The 24,742-nt window shown below is 37.7% G+C and overlaps 1 protein-coding gene across 1 annotated transcript; it reads left to right on the top strand.

Moving 5' to 3' along the window:
* The first annotated feature begins 8,339 nt into the window (after positions 1 to 8,339).
* On the top strand, positions 8,340 to 16,264 carry LOC139125503 (uncharacterized). The gene is made up of 3 exons (XM_070691571.1): positions 8,340 to 8,711; positions 11,595 to 11,811; positions 13,296 to 16,264. Exons 1-3 carry the CDS (start codon positions 8,663 to 8,665, stop codon positions 13,540 to 13,542), a joined length of 513 nt encoding a protein of 170 aa, XP_070547672.1. The 5' UTR covers positions 8,340 to 8,662; the 3' UTR covers positions 13,543 to 16,264.
* The last annotated feature ends 8,478 nt before the right edge of the window (positions 16,265 to 24,742 follow it).

The following is a 24,742-nucleotide window of genomic DNA, read 5'->3' as shown; positions in this document are numbered from 1 at the left end:
ATAACTTACACGGTGACTACTTGAAGAATGACAGGCGCGTACTGCTCACCGCATAACTTACACGGTGACTACTTGCAAACTTTGTACAGAGGAAGACGACAGTGCATGGTAAAATTTAAATGTCATTTCACGTTTTTCTGATCAACTTGGAATAGAGTCGATGATTAAGACCACAAATAGTATTTCTCCCAGTCCAGTCTGAACTATTCCTAACAGGAATTTAAGGGTCTTTTTCCAGGAATGTATTCTCTGTCATAGCTTTTCGGGAAACAAAGGAATACTGCAATTCATAGAATGAGATGCACGTGTAATGTTGACTGTGTGACGGAGCACCTGGTGTCGATGTAAGTCTGGCAGTGGTCAGCGTTGTCACTCCAAGCATTGCCGTGTAAATAAACCAATAGTTCAAGAAGAAGCCGACAAGGAATGAATGAATTGTAGTTGTGTTGTTTTTGCAAAGGAAAGTATTCTTTGGCTTCGTTTTAAGGAACAAAGGTTGGGTGAATTCAACCCTGGCGTGTTTGTATGGTGTGAAAATCTCAGTCTTAGGTCAGCGACGCTGTAGATTTTGAAATTTTGCGTGTGTTCAACGTTCGCTATTTTTTATATTCCGTTTACGACGTTTCACAATCATATAAATGTTGACGACGTTTCACAATCATATAAATGTTGTTTGGGAACAAATTGTCATGAATTCTCTTACTGAGAAAGCAGAGTAGCAGCAACTTGTTCAATCATTGGACTTAAAATGACAGTGTTAAACCAACTTATCTCTGAAAAATATTGGACAGCAAGTACGATTTGACTCGCCATCGACAGTTCGGAACAGACTTTAAACATCTCGTGCGGGACAAAGGTTGGTTCTCTGGTTAAAAAAAATAACACCGTGTATTGGCTAACTTTCACATTTGAAGGCATTTATTTGAAAAATCAAACTGAACATACATGTATCGTGAATTTGCTCCAGTGTTACTTTTAAAAGTTTTTATTCACTTCTGCAAACAGAAAATTAAAAAAAGCTGAGATTAAAGTTATGTCTGCAAAGATTGCTGGTCTTTCTTTCCTGAAGGCAACTCACAATATTGTTCTTATTTGAAATTCAAGCAGTCCCTATTAATGATACTTAAAACGGTTTTGTCGTTGTAACGGGATCTGGACAGACCCGATGTACAATGCCACGCGCTGTTTTCTTTACCGTTGACTTGTTTTGCATTGGTTGAAATGTTCTGTTGATTTTAGTTGATAACTTCAAAGGAACCTTGTCGCCTGTCTAGTCAAGTGGCTGACTTCACCATGGTAAACATAAGACTGCCTTTTTGACCCCGTCAACGTCTCAAGGTGATCTCTTCGGGTTTATTCGACATGAATGGGAAACGACAAAGTGACGTTTGTTAGAGTGATTGCCAGGAGTTTGCGTTGTAAACATGGAGTCGGCGTTTTAAGGTACCTTTGTGATACCGTGTGCTGTGTTCCTATGTACACGTCGTTGTACCAAATGTTGGCTCAAAGACAATACGCACCAACACCAAAACATCATGACAGCTTTCGTGCTATAAAACGTACATATAATTTCTAATCAACTGATTTTGTGATCAACTGATTTTATGATAACTGGATCATTAGGAAAGGGTATTTCCACACACATGGTACGGTATCACTTAACGTCTATCAGTCTGTTGCACTTTTTATCCAAAACAAAAAAACCCCGGAATTTCAATATTGAAGTACTTGATTTGACCGTCCCAAATTGATGCATTAATAAATTTTTTTCAAGAACTTTCTTTGTCGACTGTTTCATCCTGTGTTATTTTGCCATAATTAGGGTCAGGTGAGTTTTCATGTTTGCATGGTGGAAATCGAAATATTGATTTATGGCGGATTTGGTTTTACCAGCCTGCAAACAAAGAATGTATTTTTTATCCTGGAAAAGCCCGCCTTGAAGATTTATGGTGTGGTTTGTTTTGTCTTTGCGAATCTGTCCAAAACAAAGCATTGTCTCCTCGGATTAGAAGCTTGCAGACGACATTCATGAACAACATGGTGATCGGTAAACTTACAGCTCAGATCGACTCTATTGTATTACTGATCAAATCACATACAGCAAGGCATTGATAAAAATGTCCAATGACTGATACATCGTATACTATTTTGAGACAAAATAATGAAATAGGCGATCTGATAATCATGCAATAAGTTTCTTCATGTTTTCAGTGATCCTATAATAACTAAAGGAATCGTGAAGACAGAATCCCCAGAACTTACGAACGGAAAATGCTTTGTGTTATACATACAGCATTTTCCAATTAAAATTTGAGATGTTTTACGGTATATGTGACATTTGTTGTAATGAGGTGGTTCCTGCAGTCAGCAATTTTTGATAGCCTGATATATTGCAAGTCATTGATATTAATTGTATCTGTAGATGTTTTCACGTTCTATTAATCAAGTTGATGTGTAGTCAGTAAAATAAGAGAATTTCGGCTCTTGGTTTACGTGAACTTTGACTCAGAGAAGGGCGGTGTATGTTGAAATACCTTCTGTTCACAACACTGACGAGAAACGCCCAACCCCGATGGCAGCGACAGAAAGCGTAATGAGACACCATCGTAACGCATTAAGCTTGAAGGCAAGGCGAGAACATAGTAAAACGATAAGTGTTTATTGCTGGCACACTATAGTATGTTCTGTTTAGGGTTTCTCCTACACCCAATGTGAATTGCCTATTTGTATTTTGGAGTTAAATAATATTTTCCAAATCTTTGGAGTCTCTGCTTTATATGAAATGAAATATCCGACATTGATATACTATTTACTTCATGTCGAACCTGTCAATGACAAGGGACTCTGGTATTCCAATGCTGAAAGTGAATGGCCGCCAAATACAAGAGAGCAGTTGAGCAAAAGCTGTCAATTTTTTTTGAAATTGCAAAATGAACTGAAGGCGTAACTACTGTGGTGCAATTTTCTCAAAATACATTATCATTTTCGAATCGAAATTATTCTCGCTCAATATCGGTGGACAGTCGTCGTTAAATATCGTAATTAGGACAGCTTGCACGGCCTCGATGTGTTGTATTTTTCGTCGGTCTTTCATGTATGCGAATACATCGGCTAGTTCAATGTACACGAACATCGAATATATAGTTTCCGAAGCACTAGAGCTTTGGAATATGATTAATTTTTGTAATTCTTATCTGATTTATGTCAAATCACGAAAACTTATCGATACATAACATGCCACGCCAAACAGTGGCATAGAAGATTGTGCCATAAACGTTTATGCCTAAAGCGTTTAACCTTCGAAATAGTAATTTCGAAATGAAAGTACAACGTTGCTAAAGGTCTTTTGTAGAACAAAACTTACAAAAGTTACTGAAGTCAAGATGAAGTTGTTAATTCAACTTTTGTCGCTGCGTGTTTTTTGTCCTATAAGTCATTGGGTACCATACTTGTTTAATAATATAAATTCAAAAATACAACTATTTAAGATGAGTGATATTGCAATATTTTATCGACCAATTGACAATGTTAAAAGTTTAAGTATACGACGAGACAAGGACAACAAACGATGAAAGCGACATGCATCATACATAAATCTAATTGTGGATCGAGAAATTAAAAAGATCTCTCTCTCTCTCTCTCTCTCTCTCTCTCTCTCTCTCTCTCTCTCTCTCTGACTATCTTTCCGGTCGTTAAAAGATCTCCCAGCGTGGCCAAGGATTAAGCCAGTAGTACTTATCGATATTTCTGTGACCCTAAGATTATACTGGCCGGAGATGACCAAATAAGTCTTTAAGAAAACATACAGTCTTGTAAATGGATGGCAGCCTGACACGCTTTTCATTTGACAGTTTTAAAATGCTTGGATTTATCAAGCGTTCTTGTAAATATTTTAATAGCATCAAAGTTTTAAAAACATTGTATGTCTCCTACGTCAGAAGCCACGTTGAATACTGCTCACCCATCTGGTCCCCTCATCAATTATATTTAATAAAGAAATTAGAAAGAGTCCAAATAAAATTAATCAAGTATCTTTGTTTCCGTTCATCGATGGCTTACTCAAGGGCTCTGTATAGTAACCTATGTTATGAATTTCGCCTTCCCACATTGGAGAACAGGCGAAAATTTTTAGACACTTTTTTTCTTTATAAAATCCTTCACTCAGTTTATAGTGTACCAGATGTTCTTGCACAGATTCATTTTAACGTTCCTGCTTTTACATTGCGTCGTGCTGTTCTTTTTAGACCAGTGTCAGCACGTACGAATATCTTGAAACACTCATTTTTATCACGATCTCAGCATATTTTAATTCTATCTGTAACAAGCAAAATTTTGATATTTTTAATAACTTCAGTAATTTTCGTCATGGATTATGTAAGATCCTTTTTTCTGAATAATTACTTTTATCTGGATGTATTTCTGTGTATCTTTCGCTTTATTGCTGTTTTTTGGTTTTTTCTTATGTGATTTCTCCTGTCTGTTTACGTTGCAACTGTTACATATTTTTCGTTTTTGAATTATATTTTTATTTTTAAACGAACCTGTTATTGGGGCAACCTGTTGGTTCGAGATTAAATAAATAAATACATAAATAAATAAATAAATTGTGTGTTGTTCAGACAGTTGACAACACACGGCATATACACGTACTTAATCAGATTTGTGATCGAACGGTTTTCAATCATTCAAAAGGGCGGCATTTAAGGGCTAAGTTATCAACGACGAAACCATTGATTGATTACATTTTAACTTTTATTTTTGAGGAGCAAATTAGAGTTTAAAAGTTGGTAAGAACAACGAAAAGTAAGGGCATCATAATTCTTCGATCGTCATAACAGGTATCCTTCATTAAGAGTGGTAGCACGCTTGACTGACAAAAGCCTTGATGGGACAGTCCGCCATTCTTCTGAATGCACTTTGCTGAAACGCAGAGTGCACCATGCTACAAACACATAAAAGCTTCCCCCAAAGTATATAAGATTCTGATTATGTTCATGTCAGCAAATCCCTGTAGCGGTACCATTCACTGTAAAGAATCTATTGTGACCGGGGAATGTTTTGTTATAAACTGATCTGTATTAGCTTTTAGAAAAATTTAGTGCTGTTTTGGGGTCCAGCATTCATTCCCTTATCAGGTTATCTCAATGCTTGAAATAGATACTCTGGTCGGTGTGGTCCGGTTCCTAACACTCGATCCATTTTTTACAAACTCTCAGCTAGTGACAATTTTGATGTTTCCTTTTGAACGCCTGGTCGTAGCCCTGCGTACGATGCTGTGTGTTCCGCTACAGCTAATAGCCCCGCTCACCACAGCCCTGCAAAGACCCGTACGTAGAGTTGGTGACTTCAAATCCATTTTTGGACTTGACGCAAAAAGCCAAATTACTGCCGAAATTCAGCGTTCTTGGGCCCAAGTCGTATCTCTGCCTACCTCCGCTACTCGATCGCTTCCAAAAATGCCAGTCTTTTATTCTTTTTTCGTAAATAACCGTCGATGTCGGCAACTCTCTCGCTAGCCCTGCGTACGTACGCAGTGTACGCTGTGTGTTAGCACAGAGTAATATCAGACAGAGTGGCAACAGCTATTGTTTAAGGCGTGAAGCGGTTACGTAAGCAATCCATGTTTGCCTCGCCTCACGAAGCTCTTGGCTCTCTTTCCGAAGAGTGCCGACCATGCACCCTTCGGTAATTTTCGGATTTTCACCAATTGTTAAGCGAAAGTATGTTCGACAAAGCTTGTGTTGTTGTTGTCGTGTGGTGCTGATCGGAATTGATGTGCTGGCGAAAACGGGAGTGTTTTGAGCTTCAGGAAAGTGGGTTTTACCGTTTTAAAAATTCCTCTAATATTTTTATGAATATATAATGAGTGTGTTTGAACCAAATTTGAAAGTCTTTTATCGATACTAACTGGTTTTACTCAATGGTTTACGGTCAGTCATACCGTCTTTTACACGTGCGCCAAGAAATGACATGTTTATGAAACTGCTGGCGTGTTATGTTTTGATTGGCATGAGGCAGTGTTTCTGGCCTGAGAGCTCACAAAGTAACTATGGTTGCTACGCGACTGGCAGTACGATGCCATCTCGTCGTATGTTTCGCATAATCTCGTGTAATTATCAACCACAAACCAAGCCTCCAAAAAGTTTAACACCTTTTAAGCTCATTTTAATATGAAAAGCCAATAGTCTACCGAGACGACCATGGAACAAAAGGCATGCAAGTGTTGCCACTCTGTTATGTTACTCTGTGGTGTTAGGAACGCACACAGGGAATGCACAGCGTACACTGCGTACGTACGCAGGGCTAGCGAGAGAGTTGCCGACATCGACGGTTATTTACGAAAAAAGAATAAAAGACTGGCATTTTTGGAAGCGATCGAGTAGCTGAGGTAGGCAGGGATACGACTTGGGCCCAAGAACGCTGAATTTCGGCAGTAATTTGGCTTTTTGCGTCAAGTCCAAAAATGGATTTGAAGTCACCAACTCTACGTACGGGTCTTTGCAGGGCTGTGGTGAGCGGGGCTATTAGCTGTAGCGGAACACACAGCATCGTACGCAGGGCTAGCCTGGTCAGTATTCCTGGTCATCTTAAGGTGGAAAGTATTTTTATGACATGAATTAGAAAAAAAGACGTTTTTAATTGAATGAATGCTTGATTGATTTCGACAGTGCAGTAGCTTTAGCCTGTGACTCTTTACTGGGAGGGCAGTCGTCTTCGAGGGCAGTCATACGGCTGTCGCGTTTGAGGGCAGTCATTTTTCAAGGCAGTCGTGTTTGGTGTTGCTGTAATTGTATCTGAAAGTCAAATTTGATTGCCCGACATATGAAGATCAAGTTTAAGAATTAATGTAGAAACAGTTAGTATGTATTTTTTTGTGAAATCACATTTAATGTACAAAAGTGTGAAATTGGCATTCGTTTCTAATAGATTGGCTTTGTGGAATATGACATTATGGCACAGGGGTGATGGCTTTATGGAATGTCACATTATGGAACAGGGGTGATGGCCTTCTGGAATATCGCATTGTGAAACAGGGGTGAAACTAAGGAGCTGATCATTGACTTCTAGAACTGAAATGCAATATTTAAGTTTTTCCTTATCTCAATTATGGACGATTGCTTATTGAGAGATTCTGTGTTTAAAAAGAAGAATTCAAATACTAGTACTATACCGTCGGTTTTTAAATTGTTTTATGAACAATTCTTATATTAAATTTTATTTCGCTACCACTGTCAAAATTTCACGATTGAAAACAAATTATGTGACAGTGCATGTCACCGAACTTATCAACTTTTATCACATTTATTGAAATACGAGATCAAGATCTGATGACAGTGTCTCGTGTGTATCGTGACCTTCGACGACACACCATATCGCAATTTCCGGTTTCTACAAATCTGTTGAACGTTTTCACTTGATTTCATTTGTTTGTTTCTCGATTTTCCAGATCCTTACATTCTCCACGGAGTAGGAAATGTCGTGGAAGGTTCTGTTGACAGTGTGTCTATACAGCTTTGAAAATCAATATCACTTGGAGTTCAAAAAATGGACCCGAAACTCTTGACATACAGATGTACTGGCAGATGGTTTTACTGAAGAGTATACTTGGGATCTGTTGAAATTAATTTTGTTGAAGTCGATACCATAAATTGGTGTACGGGGATCTATAGTGTATGTTGCCCTTAGGTTTTGTGTTTCTCTTTTGTAGATTTTTGCGAAACATCACTTTCAGTATTTTCCCTCGACATTATGTTTGTCCATAAAACAATAACGTTTGTTTGTTACGTTTTCAAATCAATTAAAACGCCAAGATGGCGGCATTTCTACCAACGATGATTGAATTTTGTCAGTAAGAGTGTAACACTGAATGACGCCATTTGTCATTTCAAAGCTACAGGTAGAGAGAAAAGAGGGAAAACTTCAACTAGAGAGAAAAGAGGGAAAACTTCAACTAGAAATTCTCAAATTAACCAAGACAGTACAGACATATCATCAAACATGGATATTCTTCAGTATTTAGTTCTAATCACTGTTCTGATAAAAGGCAGTTGTTGATATTCCAAAAAGGATTTAACATGGATGATGGATCCCGGCTGACGCGTTGATTCCTGTCGCCTTCATCTGCTACAGTCACTTTACGGTGCAAAGGCAAAATGTAGAGTGCGCCCTCACTTAAACGAAAGTAACAAGAGTACGCTTGTCCGGGTACATACTTGCGCGCATATTTAACTATAGTGTTTAATATTTATAATATGTTAATTTGGACTCATTTGAATCAAAGGTGGATAGGTCATGTATTCACGCGGACTAATATCGCTCACAGGTGAAAAGCGAAGCGGTCATCGGTATTTTAAGTGTGGAAACTGATAGCACTATGGGAGTACTGGAAACGAGAGCCCGTCAATCCATAAGTCAATTTCTACGTCAACTTGGCGTTTGCCATTCTATTCATAGAATGTAAGGATACTCTGCATGTGTAGACTTCAGATTGTGTACGGATCCATAAGTATTCTGCAGGCTGAGGTTGTTGCGTCTTCTGGCAATACGTGGATTTTCTGAAAGTTGGATTTTTTGTTAGGCTGAAGACTTCCGGATACCGTAATAGCCCAGGTTTTTGGACCGTCTACCGAAAGAGTTAAAAGTTTTCATAAAACTTGAGAAAATGGTTTACAAACCGTATATAACAGTGTTCTTTGCAGTGATTTTCAAAGGTAAGTTGTGGCGTCTACATCGATGAATCCCTAGAAGGAATGAATCAAATCGTGTACAGGTTTATATATGTCCCTGTCTTGGTGATAATTGCCTATATCGTTATTCATCTCTTTACTTATTGTACTCTAGCCGCTTCTTTGCATGTAACTTAACCATGGAGGTAGAAAGAGTCTCTCCTTCTACCTCCATGCTTAAACCCATACCAGAACCGATGACAATTCATAGTCCTTGTTAACCGTCTTCTATCTTCAATTTTTGTCTCACTTTCTGTGCCTCGTTGGAACCTATTTACCACTTTTGCACTCACGTACTTTCTCCATGTCGAAACCCTCTCACCAGGAAATTTGAACTTTGACAGACAACTCGATATTGTACATTGGCTGTGTGAAGTGGTGATATACGTGTTGTCTCTCTAACCCACCATAGCTGTTAACAAAGCATGATCTCTGGTCTCAGATCTGTGTGGTATTTTCAATCTGGTTTTCGACCTGGGTTTTCTACGGACACCTGTCTGATCCACCTTACTGACTATATTAGGTCAAATATGGATAAAGGGGAGCTAACCGGTATGGTTTTGATAGATCTTCAGAAAGCTTTTGATACGGTTGACCGTGCTATACTCTTGGAAAAGCTTGATGCATGTGGCATGAATAAAGAGTCAGTACGGTGGTTCAAGTCATATCTGTCTGGTAGAACTCAGGCCGTGAACGGTACTCTTTCCAATAATAACTCAATTGATTGTGGAGTCCCACAAGGCTCTGTACTGGGGCCTTTACTTTTTTTAATATATGTAAATGATATGCAATCAGCAGTGTCATGTAAACTGCTCTTATATGCTGATGATTCAGCTCTTCTTGTGTCTGGCAAAGATATTGAACAAATTCAAACAAAACTTAGTAAGGCATTGAGGTATCTCAATGAATGGCTAATTGATAATAAATTGTCTCTTCATGTCGGTAAAACAGAATCCATTTTGTTTGGTTCAAGTCAAAAATTAAAACAGTGTTCGGAAATGCAGGTTTTGTGTGGGGATGTCAACATCGCTGCAAAGCAGTGTGTGCAATATCTGACTTGGATCAATCCTTGTCTTGTGAAACAGTAGCATCTAATGTTATTAAAAAGCCGATGCTCTCGTTTCAAATTTTTATATCGTAATAAGAAGTTTGTAGGTTTTCATACGATAAAACTGTTGGCTAACTGTTTGATACAATGCCATTTTGATTATGCAAGCTCTTACTGGTATAGTGCCTTGACTCTAAAAAGCAAACAAAAACTTCAAACTTCCCAAAATTAAGTCATACGGTTTGTCCTTGGTATGTCAGCAAGAGCACACCTTGAATCTGCTCACTTCAAACAAATGGGATGGCTACCTGTTAATCACAGAGTCGCATATATAAAACTGATTCGTGTTCATAGAGTTACCTTAGGATTAGCACCGAAATATTTGTCAGATAATTTTGTTTTTAACAGTCATGTACATAGAACGAGATCCGGACCCTATTCTATTTTTATTCAAGGTGGGGCTCGGTTTTATCAGAATAGTTTTGTATATACAGCTAGTGTTGAATGGAACAAAGTTCCAAGAAATATACAGAGTATTACTTCAAATTCTCTGTTTAAAAGAAAGTTAAAGAAGTATTTTTATGAAGCAATGAATCAACGTGAGCAAAATGATTTTGTTTTTTATTAATTGTTGTCGTGCCGATTTGCTTGTGATTTTATTTTTCGTGGGACCACAGTGGAAATAAGTTTTTAACTTTTCTGTGTTATCCCAGCACTTTTGTCTATGTCTTTTTCCTTGTTTGTATTGTATGTTTATTTTTAAGTGCTAAATAAATCAAACCAAATCAAATTAAATTCAATTAGTAATAACATTCGTTTACATTGTCACATTCAGAAGAACCACCTGTCATGTTGATGACGTCATAAAATGACCACAAGAACATTTTATCGATACAGTTTTTTGAGCAATGATATCCCGTAGTTTCAAATGTGTATTTTATGTAATGATTTACAATAATATTAAAAATCGAAAAAAATTGTAAAATTACTGCATCGTGAACCGTTTAAATTTGTGGTGCACATTTTTATGACGGTACAGATAATCTAATTGACAAGAGTGGGTGTTTACTTCAAATTAACTTTTGCCACGTACCTCTGACTTTATTTTAGTCTTTATTTTTTTGAAAGTGAAATCTGTGTTTGCTCTGTGAGGGCTGTTGTTATGTAACGCTAAGCTGAAAACAAAGGTTATGGACTGATGATACTGACAGTGCTCTGATGGCTCTGACATGCCTCGGAGACGGCGTAGCCAAAGCCGGACACTCTCGCCATACCCGTAGGGCTAAGCTAGTAGAGAGCTACTGTCTATGATTTAACCATAGACTGTAGAGAGCTACTGTCTATGATTAAACATAAATATAATGGCCTGCTAATTTCTGTCAATTGAGAACAAGTAACCATAACATGGTTCAGTCAAAGTATGATATCGGCATGTTTTCACAAGGATTATTATTACGGTAACCATGAATTTTCTCTATGCAATTTGTCAATATTTGAAATATTTACTATTTAGAGAGTGATTTAACAAGGATTATTATTACGGTAACCATGAATTTTCTCTATGCAATTTGTCAATATTTGAAATATTTACTATTTAGAGAGTGATTTATTATTAAGAGAGTGAAATAACCCAGAGGTTTTTTTATGGTTGAATATATGACTAGGCCTACACAGTTTCCGTAAGAAGGCAATAAAGTAAGTTCCAGAAAACGTCACAAGTCACGAGAAAGGAATTCAAGAATACCATGGCATATCTTGTACATTCTTTGCTGGTTTGTTTACTGCGCAGTATGTGAAAAGTACGCTTTTGGTCGTTTCAGTGAGTACTGTAGCATCTGAGGTGACAGTAGTGACAAATCTAAAGACCGAAGCTACCAGTGGTGATCAGCAAGTCTTGCTGTACTGCAGTTACACAATCACACCGTCATCAGACAACCCAGCTATATCTGTGGACTGGAAACGGGATGGCAGCTTACTGGCTCGCAAGACGACCGGTGGGCTAGTACCTCCTTCGGAAACATCAACCAATCCCGCAAAGTAAGAGAATGGACCCACTGGGCAATAATGTAGCGATTCTAAAAAGTTTTTATATTCGCTTTAGTTTGACAAGCTCAATTACTTCGTTAATAATTTCCAAGGCAACATAAGTAAATTTGATTTTATGACGTTGATAATTTCCAAGGCAAATATGGGGAGAACAGAAGCAAAAATGTCAATGAAATATCAAAACATTTTCAAAGTGTTTTTGCGTTTCGTTTTTTATCTCTGCCCGGAATGTTTCTGGAAATTGAAGGCATGTTTTGGACAGACTGTCAAGTGTGTTACGCTGTCAGCTTACAGCGCCTTAAGTCCTCAGATATGCACACGATTTCCATGTTTCCCAAATCCCGCAGAATTTAACTTTGAGTAAAAGGTGAACAGAAGTGAAAAGATACTTCTGGTTTATAGTTCCATTCTTAGCTGTATCTTCTGGCGATTTTTCCGTTAGTTTTGATTGAAATGATCACTGGCTCATGTTGAATAGCCTGTCAAATAACAGAGAATCGCATATTATTCGGAAACATTACGTGCCCTACAACTAAATAACATGTGATTTTACAACGAAAATTTCAATTTTTGTCTGGACAGAAATACAAACTCCGTTGACACGCGGATTGCAACATAGGCATTCTTCTGCACCTGCGCGAGCCATTTACAGCAATTTCAAAATAAATATTCATTACTTATATGCCCGGTACTTACGTCGTAGTCCATTGTCCGAGCACGTTGCGTAGCCAGATGTCTGGCAATCCACGACGCAATGTTGTTTTGATCCCGCATTAAACGTGAACTTGTACATCTCGCGTGATCGCGGCGTCACCATATCTGCGTTCTCCCCAGCATGCATGCTGAGCATGCCAGACGTCAACAAACGAACTCGGAAGGGCAACACGTTTGAACAAAAATTAGCAGTTTTATGTGGCTATAACATCACTAATCATGTTTGTTTCTTCGTAAAACAACATTTTGCAACAAATATGAGCCTCCAACATGGAATTTTCGAAGGTAAAAAATGGTCAAAAGTTACAAATAATGGCCCTTTAATTAAGGAAACGTATATACGTATGTCATTTGAGGTTTAGAAGTCTCATAAACCTTAAAAGAAAATGTTTTGTTTTTCATACTCGCACATCGGTAGATCATGTATTCAACTATTGGCAGCGTCAGTGATTATGCTCTATTCAAAATGTAAACAAAATACAAACAAAATCACAGTGTGCTGCGCGTGGCAGGTAATGTAAAATGAACTCGGAAGGATCACAAGTGCGCATGCTCTGTGCAGTAATCATATTTTCACATAAATTGGATTGAATTGTTACATAACAACCATGACGGCGAAATCTTTCACGTCAAGTCCACGACCTTAGCAAGGTATATATACAATATAAAGGTTCAGAACTGTGTGAGGTATCAGTTCTGTGAGGTATCAGGAACTGATCGTAGGTGACATCCTTTTATGTTTTTAATTTTTTCTTGTACAGATACACTATCGTTAACCAAGCCAGTCTGAGGATAGTTGATGTGATGTCAGATGATGCTGACACCTACACATGTCTCGTTGCAGTGACCCCAACAGACGGGTCAACGGAAACAGCGACATCCACGACAGAACTCAGCGTTAAAGATGGGGACGTTGCGTCCGATAGTGGTGTAAACCTTCGGACTGATGGATGCGTCTTACTTTTTCTAACCATCATTTTGCTTCTCCTCATCTCATTTAATAGCTGAATGGACAGCGTTGTGGCATTTAACTCTTGCGTTTTGTAACCAATAATAAGTTGGACAAACTAAACCGTACGGAACATTGTTCTTGGCACAGGCGCAAATAACATATCCACACGCCTGTGTGTACGTGGGATAGGGGAAGGGAGAGGGGAGGGGGGGCAAAGCTTCAAGGAAACACACTCGGGCAAATCCGTAGAGGGCGCTATAGCAGCCTGAATGATCACGGATAGAAAAATAGTGGCAATGTCACTGTTCGCTCCCATATAGTTATCAAAACAAGCCAACAATTGTATGAAACATGGACATACATACAGACAGACTGATATACACAGACTGGAACAGAGTGATGACAATTGGCCCTCAAGTGTGCCTTGGCCCATGGAGAATGATAAAGATGTTAACAAACACTGAAACAGCTGAATGATAAAATATTTAAATATAGGCCTACAGGCACTCAGGGTGAATATGTTACAGCAATTTGATAAGTTTCTTTTCCTTTTCTACTTCTGTGATAATTTTTAAGACAATAATCAATCTGCAAGGCAGTTTATGTATTGACAAATATGTTATCTTTTACAAGCACACAGCAAACTGTTCTTGATTTTTCATTTTGGATATTTGACATAGACTGAAATACATAACATGCAACTAATGTTTACATTTTGCCCATACACCAGATACATGGAGAGATTTCAACACATAATCATTAACGTACAAGTAAACATTGTTTTCTTCCAGAACAACTGGTGCATTCACATCTGGAACAACTTACAAAGTTCACCAATTACACAAGGATGATGACACAAGAGATAAAGTTAAGAAATTTAACTGTGGTGAACTTGACTATTCCTTTCAAATCCTTACCTAACTTGACATCTTAAACTAATATACACTGCATGGTTAATTGCGCGCAAAAATACATCAGGGGTGGACCATTTGATAAAGGGGGGTGTCTGGAAGATTGATGAGGTACATTATCTTTTTTATCCGATCCATTGTACATTCTTTTTTCCCCACTCTCCCACCTTTTCTTTTTGTCAAACCTTCTCTGGCTGATTTTTTTATTGACATTTGTTTGGAATTTTTTTCAAACCCACCCAGGATATCAAATGGTCCATCCCTTTGTATTGACCATCTTTGCATGAGACATACAATGACCAGATGGCAGGAAGTGTGTCAACTATTTACAACCTTGATATTCTTAAACATTGAAAAACATTTTTGAATATATTTGTTAGAAACCAAACCTGCTAAAATCACCTCAGCTATGTTTTCTAATGATTTTTTTACTGCATTTCAACACTAAATACAGTTTACCATATCAAATGCTTACTAAATCACCACATTATACACTCTTAGTTCTAGCAGGTATAAACTTACCAAAAACAATCTAAAAAATACAAAATGAAAGATATCCCTGTAAAATTGACAGTTTTGCAAAATTCCAGATTTCAACCTAATTTCAATATATCATATTAACATAAGCTCCAAGAACTTGTTTACCAAATATCAAAGTAATCAGACCGGTAAATTTTGAGAAACAAATTTTTTGACCAAAAATGAGAAAAATTGCCCCCGACATACAAAATTGCAGATTTCATCCTAATTTCAATATATCTTATTCACATAAACCCTAGGAACCTGTACACTAAATATCAAAGCTACCAGATAAGTAGTTGTAGAAGAAAAATTTTTTGGACCAAAAACAAGGGAAAAATTGCCCCCAAAATAAAAACATTGCCAGTTTCAACCTAGCTTTATCAATACATCATATCGAGAGAAATCTTAGATACCTGTATGTCAAATATCAAAGCTATCAGATCAGTAGTTTTTGGATAAAATTTTTTGACCAAAAATTGGGAAAATAATTGCCCCGAAATTACAAATATGATAATATCAATACAATTTGTACAAACTTGACTGAGGTCATCCTGAGGAACATGAATATTAACTTTCAGAGCGATCAGATGAGTGATTTCAGAGAACAAGATTTTTTGACTAAAAACGGGAAAAAATACCTAAAAATACAAACATGCAAATTTCACCCTAATTTGTGCACACATAATTTAGAATACCTAAAGGAATCTGCATACTAGGTTTCAACCAAATCTGACCAATGCTTACTGAGTTTTAGCCATTTGCAGGATTTTTCCTTTTTTCCCCTCATTTGCATATTTTTGGCACTGACATGTTCATTTGAACAAATTCACATCTCCAACCCTAGGAGCACCTGTACACCAAATACTAAGACGGCAGCTGTAGCGGTTTAGGAGTTTTTGATCTGGCCGGACTAACAGACATACATACATACATACATACATACATACATACATACATACATACACACAGACGCCATTTTGCCACCTCATAAGAATACCTCCCATTTTCATATATACATATGCATATATGGGAGCTAAAAATGCAATTAAACATTGTCAAAGACATGACAAAGACGACGATGTAGAAGTAGTATCATCAAGTAAAGGTGGTCAGTTCATCGTTTTCTGTGGCTGAAGAATTTCACCCATGTTGACATTTCTGTGATACTCAAAGAATTGAAATCTCTTCGATGGGAAATAACTCAGTTGAAAGAGTCACACACTCCTTCACAATCTGATCATGGACTTGTTGAAGATTTGCAGAACCTACGCCAAGAAGTCAACAATTTGAAAATTTGTATGAAATCGCAAATAAATAGTGATGAGAACACTGAAGTTGTGTCACACAGTCCTAGTGTCATTGAGGTATGCGCGGAATCAACAGGTGTCAATGTTACTCGGTAAACGTATGCAGTCGGTGTCCAGTTCTAACCACACAGGTTCCAATGCAGCTCGCTACAAATGAATGTCAAATGTGAAAAACTAAAGACAAAATACGATACGTACGCCTCCTTTCTTGTTGAAACCACACGTGAGTCGGTTAGTCGTATTCTTGATCCTGCATCATCGCCTATGGGCATTCTCATCCGTAAATATTATTAATCATCATGGATAAACTTTCAATTACCTCATACAATTGCGGCTGACTCGCAGCGTGTTTGCAAGGTCATATCTGATTGGTCGATTGTCACTATTCACAGCAACTTAGGGAGTTTATTTGTATTATATTATTGTAACGGTAAGATTCTGCCAACCAATTGGATAACAGCTTCGAAATCGCTGCAAGTCGCCCCTACAATTGTCGTGGTATTAAATCATCAATGCACACAGTCAATGACATTTGTAAAAATAGTGATGTCTTTCTTCTTCAGGAACATTGGCTGAATAAATCTGAACTCAGCTTATTGTCACAGATAAACAGTGATTTCTATGCTGTTGGAGAAACTGCCATGGATGAGGAAGCCGGTCTCCACCGAGGTCGTCTATACGGAGGGTGTCGCAGTGTGTGGAGGAAATCCCTTGATTCCGTTAAAGCTAAACGGTTTTAACGACAGTCGCTTGATTGGCCTCGAGATTTCACATTCTGGTGGTATTCTTATAATTTTAAATGTCTACATGCCGACCTCTAGTACTGATAATCTTCATCTCTTTGTTGAATATTTAGGCAAAATTTATACTTGTATCGATGACTCTCCATCTAATAGTGTGTTTGTCATAGGCGATAGGAATGCCGATATCAACTCTGAATTTGGTAATGAGATGAAAGCTTTCTGTGATGCAAATGATTTAATTTGTTCAGATGTTAAACTTTTAGACGGAAAACAGAGTAATTTTACTTATTATAGCGAGGTTCATCATACAACATCTTGGCTTGATCATTGTATTTCCATCATAGAGCGCATAGTAGTATTCATGAGATCAAGATTCTTCATGAGTTTCTCGAGTCCGACCATTTTCGGCACCATTTTACAAGTGGTATAGCCACAACTGATGACGTCAAAGATGTGCGTACTTATGGAACGAGGTCAAAGGTTACGTTCTAAAAGGGGCGATAAATTATTTTGGGGGTAAGAGTTAGGAATGGGGGCTTGGAAACTTAGGGGGAAATGATTGAAAAGAAGGGTCCCAATTTTTTGCTATCTACCCTCTTTCCCTCATTTTGTAGTATCCTATTACTCTATCCACGTCTTCTTCAGCCAGCCTGATACCTATGTGGAAGCAAAGGTTGATTACTGACAAGGGAGGGAAGTGTTATTTTTTAGTTACTTTTTTTTTCACAACAACTATAACGCTGCCGGGGGTCGAACCCAGCACCTCTAGCATGTGAAGCACTACCTATAACCTGTACTCCACGAGAGCAAGTTGCGAGGGATGCAATGTTTAATATAAACGTAGGTAGGATGATAATGCTAAGCAGGAACTGATTAATTTATAATGTTCACTTGTAATGATTTGAAAGTCTTTTACGCATTTTACTTCTTTTATTGAATTTATGCCTCTGCATTGATTGCTTTATTGCCTGTCTTTATTTTTTTCTCTACATTGTCGTGTTTGTTGTGCAGATTTGTTATTGTTTGAATATTTTTCATATTATTTGTTGTATTTGCACAGTTAAAGTATAAAATTGTCACTTGTTTAGGATGTTTTATATGTTTGAAAACTTTGTGTTGGACATTTATTATTGAATTTGTCATTTGCTGCCTTTTTTACAATACGAAAGGTGTGTGTTTCGTTTTCGACAGGATACACTTTTATATAAAAGTGGTTCATCACTCAACATGTATGAAATGCAATATTTCATTACTATTGTAGATGAAAACGTGAACAACAATTCGTTGGATATGCCACGGAAATAACATAAAAATTCCACCCATCGACGAAGTGAATTAAATACAGAAGCAAACGAAATTCGCTGCAAATATAATAATTTCAGGTCCATACACTGTCACTAGCACTAACTTCGTCTGGTTTGTGCATTCCCAGTGTCACACATCAGCGGCAGTGGCCTCCTGAGTTGTAAACTTAGGCGTGATATTAGTTTTTAGACCGTCTCAAAACATTTGGCATAATATGGTGTTATGTGCAGAGTTGCAATGAATCGATGAAAAGGACTGACTGTAAACTTGAAGGACAGAGAATTGAAATATGTTGAACAAGTAAAATCCACGCCACAGCTTTATCGCCGAAACGCCTCCGCCACATGAACTCATAAAGATAAGTTGGAAATAAGTCTGAAGATGTGAAGCCAATCCAAGTTCGCATGGCATGCATCCACATGCCTTCAAAGGTGTTGGTGTGGGCGAAGGTTTTAGGATCCACAAAATGAAGACAATGATTAGCGGTGAAATGAGAGAACTGAGGAGACTTGGACAACGAAGAATAAGGCCCTGTCACTCATCAGAATAATACTGTAACCTGGAGGAACAATTCGATAAAGCATTGGCATTACGTACGCCGGTCAACAGAAATTAAAAAGCAAGCACAAATATCGCGACCAATGACTCCAATCACCAAATGTCTGTCACTGTGTCGACTCAAGCTGTATTTGGACTTCCGGAACTTGAATTCATTATATAGAGTTGTTTTTTTTACATCCGTGTATTCATAAATTTCCATAATACAGCCTGACTAAAAATCTATTGGGAGGCATGATCGCAAAGATAAAGGAAAAAAAATTGTGGACAAAAAATTAAACCAATCAATAACAGAGTTTGAACTAATGTACAGGTGTGATTTTCAGTCTGTAGAAGAAGTAATGCAAATGAAAACATACAAAGATTTTTTGACCGTCACATTGATTATTATTTGCATTTGAATGAACTCTGAATTCTGTTATGTAACTGTGTGCCGTCTTTGGCAACGGCTATATTGAAAAGGGGTCAATATGGCCATTGCCGTTGGGGCCAGTTTGTACATGACAACAAATTTGATGAATAAAACGTAAGAGGGGACATATTGTACCCGGAATGAGAAGGAATTATTGCCGCGATCACATGAACTAACTAACCCTAACCCTAAAAAGTCTGTGATGGTCTTCATTTGCTTGATTTTGTGTCGGGTGAAGCACAGTGGGAGCCAGAAATTGGGGTTAGCTGACCAAATTGTCGGAACTCCGCTCGCTTCGCTCGCTCCGTTCCGACAATTTGGTCAGCTACCCCGATTCCTGGCCCCACTGTACTTCACCCGATACAAAAACTAAGCAGTCGGAAATTGTGACAGTGATTTGAAGAAAGTGCAAATTTATATTATTTTAACCTTATTAGTTAGTCAGTGCCGCAATTACGGGGCGTCTGTGTTTTGTGTACGGCGTTTTTGACGTCATCAGTTTGTTGCTATACCACTTGTAAAATGATGCCCCATTTTCCACTGAATGTGTCTTGTAATATGAATTTTCTTCAAAAATATGATTTTTCATCCAGTGAGCAAAACTGATTGGTCGAAAATCGATAATGAGTCTTTGCATTGTTACTTTAATTGTTCAAACAAGTATCTGAGCAATATTGATATAAACAGGGATGCTTTTATCTGTCATAACCCGCATTGTAAAGACCCTGTTCATATTTCGTCTATTGCTAAACTTTATGATGATATTGAGCATGCTTTATCTTTGGCTTCATCACACTCCATCTCCACTAAGTCTTATTCCCACTAGTAAGTCTTATTCTAAATGCAGAGAGAAATCTATCCCTGGTTGGAATCAGCATGTTAAAGAATATCATTCCATTGCCCGCGACGCCTTCCTTTTGTGGAGAGAAAGTGGCAGCCCTCGGTACGGTCCAATTTTCGATCTTATGAGAAAGACTCGTGTTAAGTTCAAATTTATGTTTAAGATGTGCAGAGATAACGAGTCTCGGATGAGAGCGGATGCTCTGGCTGACAATCTTTCAAACAAAAATGTCAAGCAATTTTGGAAAAATGCAAGTAGCAAAAATAAGTCTGCACCTTTGTCTTCTTCTATTTGAGGTTGCAACGGGCGTAATGATATAGCGAAAATGTGGCGTGATCATTTTGCAGAGTTACTATCGTCTGTTCCAAACTGTAGTAATGAATCCTATGTAAAAAATAGTTTTTCTATAACTACTTTTAATGATGAAATGATTACTTCTCCAACTGTCATCAGTGAGTGTGTTTCTAGGGCTCGCAAGTGGCAAAGCTTCTGGCCCGATGGTTTAGTGGCCGAGCATCTGAAATATGCACATCATCGTCTTCATGCTCTCCTTTCTATCTTGTTCGCTGCTTCACATGTTCATGGGTATTTACCTTCTCGTATGCTTGATACCACTTTGATCCCTCTTGTTAAAAACAAAAATGGTGATGTGACTGACCCTAGTAATTATCGTCCAATCGCCATTGCTACAGTTATTTCCAAGGTGTATGAAATTTTGATTCTTAACAAATGTGACAGGTTGCTTGATACCTCTGATCACCAATTCGGGTTCAAAGAAAATCACTCAACTGACATGTGTGTTTTCCTCTTGAAAGAAATTGTTGATTTTTACAATCGGCACAATAGCCCTGTGTTTCTTTGCTTTTTAGACGCCACTAAGGCGTTCGATAGAGTGAATCACTGGACATTATTTCGAAAATTATAATTGATAGAGGGTTACCTGTTTTCATAGTTAGAATTTTAACTTATTGGTACAGACATCAAGAATTTCGTGTTAAATTGGGGTCTGTTTTATCAGAACGTTTTCCAGTTCGCAATGGTGTTAGACAGGGTGGTATTCTATCTCCCCGTCTCTTTTCTGTATACATTGATAACCTGAGTAATTTGCTCAGTGACACCAATACAAAAGTTGGTTGCCACGTTGGTGGTATGTGCAAACCATCTGTTATATGCTGACGATATTGTTTTGATTTGTCCAACTGTTAAAGGTCTCAATAGCCTTTTGAAAACGTGTTCTAGTTATGCTGTTATTCACGATATTATCTTTTATTATCGAAGTGCCTTGCCTTTATTCCAGATCGACTTAAAATTGTCCATATCCCCAGTGTTTACCTTAATGATACCATTTTGTCTTTTGTTGATAAGCATTCATACCTTGGAGTAATTTTGAATTGTATGGGTAATGATATTGACGACATGAAGCGTCAGATGAGGTCGTTTTATATCAATGCCAATTCTCTTGTTCGTCAATTTTCGAACTGTTCCTATTCAGTCAAAATAACTTTGTTTCAAGCATATTGTACTATGTATTGTTCGCATTTATGGCGTCTTTTCACGAAAAAGTGCATAAATGATGTCTGAGTTGCATACAACAACGTTTTCAGAATCCTGTTACGGGTTGACCGAAAATTGAGTATAACGGATACTTTTGTAAATAATAATATCATGACCTTTGAAAGCAAGCAACGCACCTTGCGTTCCAGGTTTTATTTAAGATTGGAAAAAAGTGAAAATCCATTAATTGCTGCTACGTTGTCTATGTATGTGCGTCTTAATAGTGCTTTTTGGAAAATATTGTACAGAGATTGCTTTTAAATTGTCGCTCTGTTGGTTTGTTTTAGTCTTTCTTTTTTTAGTCTTTTTAGTGTGTCATATGAGCTGGTTCTCGAAATAAAGTTTATTATTATTATTATTAAAAAGCTTGACCCATTCATGACATTTTGATGTGCTCCTTAGGTGTCTGTTATTACACTTATTATGGGATAGATAACAACTACGTGTTTAATTCAGTGTCGACAATGATTATAGTTACTTTGTAGTTGTACCTGTAACTTCCCACTGCCCGGTGTCGAGGAAAGGTATCTACATGTATTTGTTCCATGGCAACGCTCCATGGCAACAAACAATTGTAAAATTAGAGAAACTTAGAAATCGTATAGGTATCCGACGTAAGTATCAAATATAAAAGCGAATTTACCGTGCATGTTTTACTCTTTCGTATATATAGTCACGCAGCCTCGTTTTAACTTCAAGTTACTGATACTTGTCACTTATTGTACGTGTGTCGTATAAGCTGTGGAAATGGTGACGACAGACTTGAATTTGAATTTTACTACTCTAAGGAAATCTATGCATCAACAAATAACTTTTTGACGCATTTTTATTAAAATACAAAGACATATACTAAAATACAGAAATTTTCATTAAAAACATGAGTGGAACTAATTTTGGATAATTGAATTTTCATATTTTTCAAATTTGTCAAAAGTGTTTGGTGCCCTACAGCTGGATGTTGTGATGCAATGCAGATTACTCATAACAACAAGTGTACTTCTTAAAAAGAAAAGCAGATGAGATAACATTTGCAGATTAAACCGACATTACTTCATCATCCAATTATCTCAAATAAGTTCCAATCGAGTTTAATACAAAAATTAACAAAACAGTTGTATAACGATAACATCATCACCAATACACAAGATGAGAAAAATAAACCCGCTTTAAAATTTCAAAGTACATGTAATCAATTTTAATATACAGACAGAAATGGATGGGCGGTATTCCAATGAATGACTGCGTGCTATTGCTTCCAGTATTATTCTCGTGTATTATTTAGTTTAAGGTGAGGTCAAAATCAGATAAATAGGTAACTACTCTTTCGCTGATGCAGTTGGTGACCCCGGCGGTTTCACTGTCGGTTGAAATGGGTATCCATGCGTGTTCCTGAAATCACGGTGAAGAGAATGTTTTTATTCCCTGTCACGCGTACGGGTCCGTGAAATCGAGGAAAATGGGTACGTTTCCAAAACCCTGGATTAAGAAAGGTTTGAAATATCCCAGGAAATACCTTTCAGACACTCAAACTTCACCAAAAGTTTCATTGTGCGTTTTCTATGCTTTGACCTGGTTTAAAACTCTGATTCGAAATCTAATGAATATTATGAGTTTGACACTCCTTTTTCAAAGTTAACAGTTACTTTCAGACTCTGATGTGTTAATATATGTGAAAACAATATCATAATTCAGCATTGACCTGACTCTAATATTACGTCTCCCTCCCCTGGATTTTGTAAGTAAGGGGTATTTTTGGTCGTGTTTTCTCCCATATTTCTCAATATAAGGGGATCTTTTTTGTTGAAAAATCCCAGATTAGGGGCATCTTAGGATTAGGGGCATTTTGTGGAACGAGCAGGGATGCCTCTGCTTTCTGAGATTGTCACCATCGGGTTGGTGATACCAAGTATTTTAAAACACAGATTGTGACTTTCCCGGATAATTGGCCAGTGAAGAGAATTTCTGGTGGTTGTTATATAGTCTGACTTTTCAGGTCACATTGAATGCGATCTGTAGAATTTATGATGAGTTGAAGACTACACGTACTTTTAAGTGCAAGATTACAAGTGGAAAAGACAGTGTCACAGAAAAGACAATAACGGCCAATGACATTCCAAGGCTAGGCAGAATGAGTAATTGTTCCTCGGAATTTCTACTGTAGCCAATTTTGATTTTTTGTCGACATTGCAGAAAATACATGTTTTCGCATTGCAATTAATAATGTCGGTGATGGCGCACTTCAGTCTCAATTTTTAGGGCTTGCCGACTTCTAATGAGACTTTTGTATGGATTCCAAGCAGAGGCACAGCCGTTTTCTGTCCCCATGTTAGACTGCCCCAGTCGCCTGGCTTTTCTCGGCAGCTGAGTTACTAGCTGGCCGAGCGGGCCAGGGCGCTCACCCCACGATCAGCGCAACAGCTTACCACTAGCCCGTCGGTCTGCTGATGTTTTAGTCCTTCAATTTATTACATGTTTTGATACTGATATGCCAACAGACTTGGAGCAAGTCTATCCCCATGTCTGCACAAAGACTTTCTGACAACCATCATTCTCAGCATCCGCAATGAATCCTACTATTACTCTTGGGCCGTTGTCGGTCGTGTGAGCTTCCATCCAGATGTGTCAGGAAAATCTATCTATGGACAAATTTACAATAATCCTGTACCTTTACCTCATCGTAGGAATCAAGGTGCCGAATAAAATGTGGTAACAGGCACAATATCGTGACGTCTTAGGCGTCGTTTGCTACGTAATCGAAGCCCTTCGGGCCCAAGGATCAGCAGAAATAGCTTTACAGTTTACCTTTCAACGAATAATCTGCTTTATATACATCTGGGATGCATCCATCTGTATCCCGAAGTTGCCCAGAGCATTGTAATTGTCCTTCAATAAATTCTGTCATATGACTTTTGTCACTTTTGTACTTCCGATAATATAACCCAAGCCACTTCGAAGACATTTTGAAATGTCTAATACTTAGAACGATGCCGTATTGAACATCTAAAATACTTTGAATATCAACATTTTGGAAAAGTTCTTATGATATCAGGCCGTTGAATTTACAACAGTCGTCACTTGGTCTGGGGTCAAGATTTTACAACCT

Source organism: Ptychodera flava (genome assembly GCF_041260155.1).
Source record: "Ptychodera flava strain L36383 chromosome 3 unlocalized genomic scaffold, AS_Pfla_20210202 Scaffold_25__1_contigs__length_14229661_pilon, whole genome shotgun sequence".
Lineage (NCBI taxonomy): Eukaryota > Metazoa > Hemichordata > Enteropneusta > Ptychoderidae > Ptychodera > Ptychodera flava.
The sequence above is the reverse complement of the archived record's forward strand: the minus strand, read 5'-3'. Positions and strand labels throughout refer to the sequence as shown.

Excerpts from the sequence above, each read along its gene's own strand:
- LOC139125503 (XM_070691571.1), top strand. The coding sequence starts at position 8,663 with ATGGTTTACAAACCGTATATAACAGTGTTCTTTGCAGTGATTTTCAAA. Across the intron at positions 8,712-11,594 it reads CTTTGCAGTGATTTTCAAAG|TGAGTACTGTAGCATCTGAG; the intron begins GTAAGTTGTGGC and ends TGGTCGTTTCAG. Across the intron at positions 11,812-13,295 it reads ACATCAACCAATCCCGCAAA|ATACACTATCGTTAACCAAG; the intron begins GTAAGAGAATGG and ends TTTCTTGTACAG.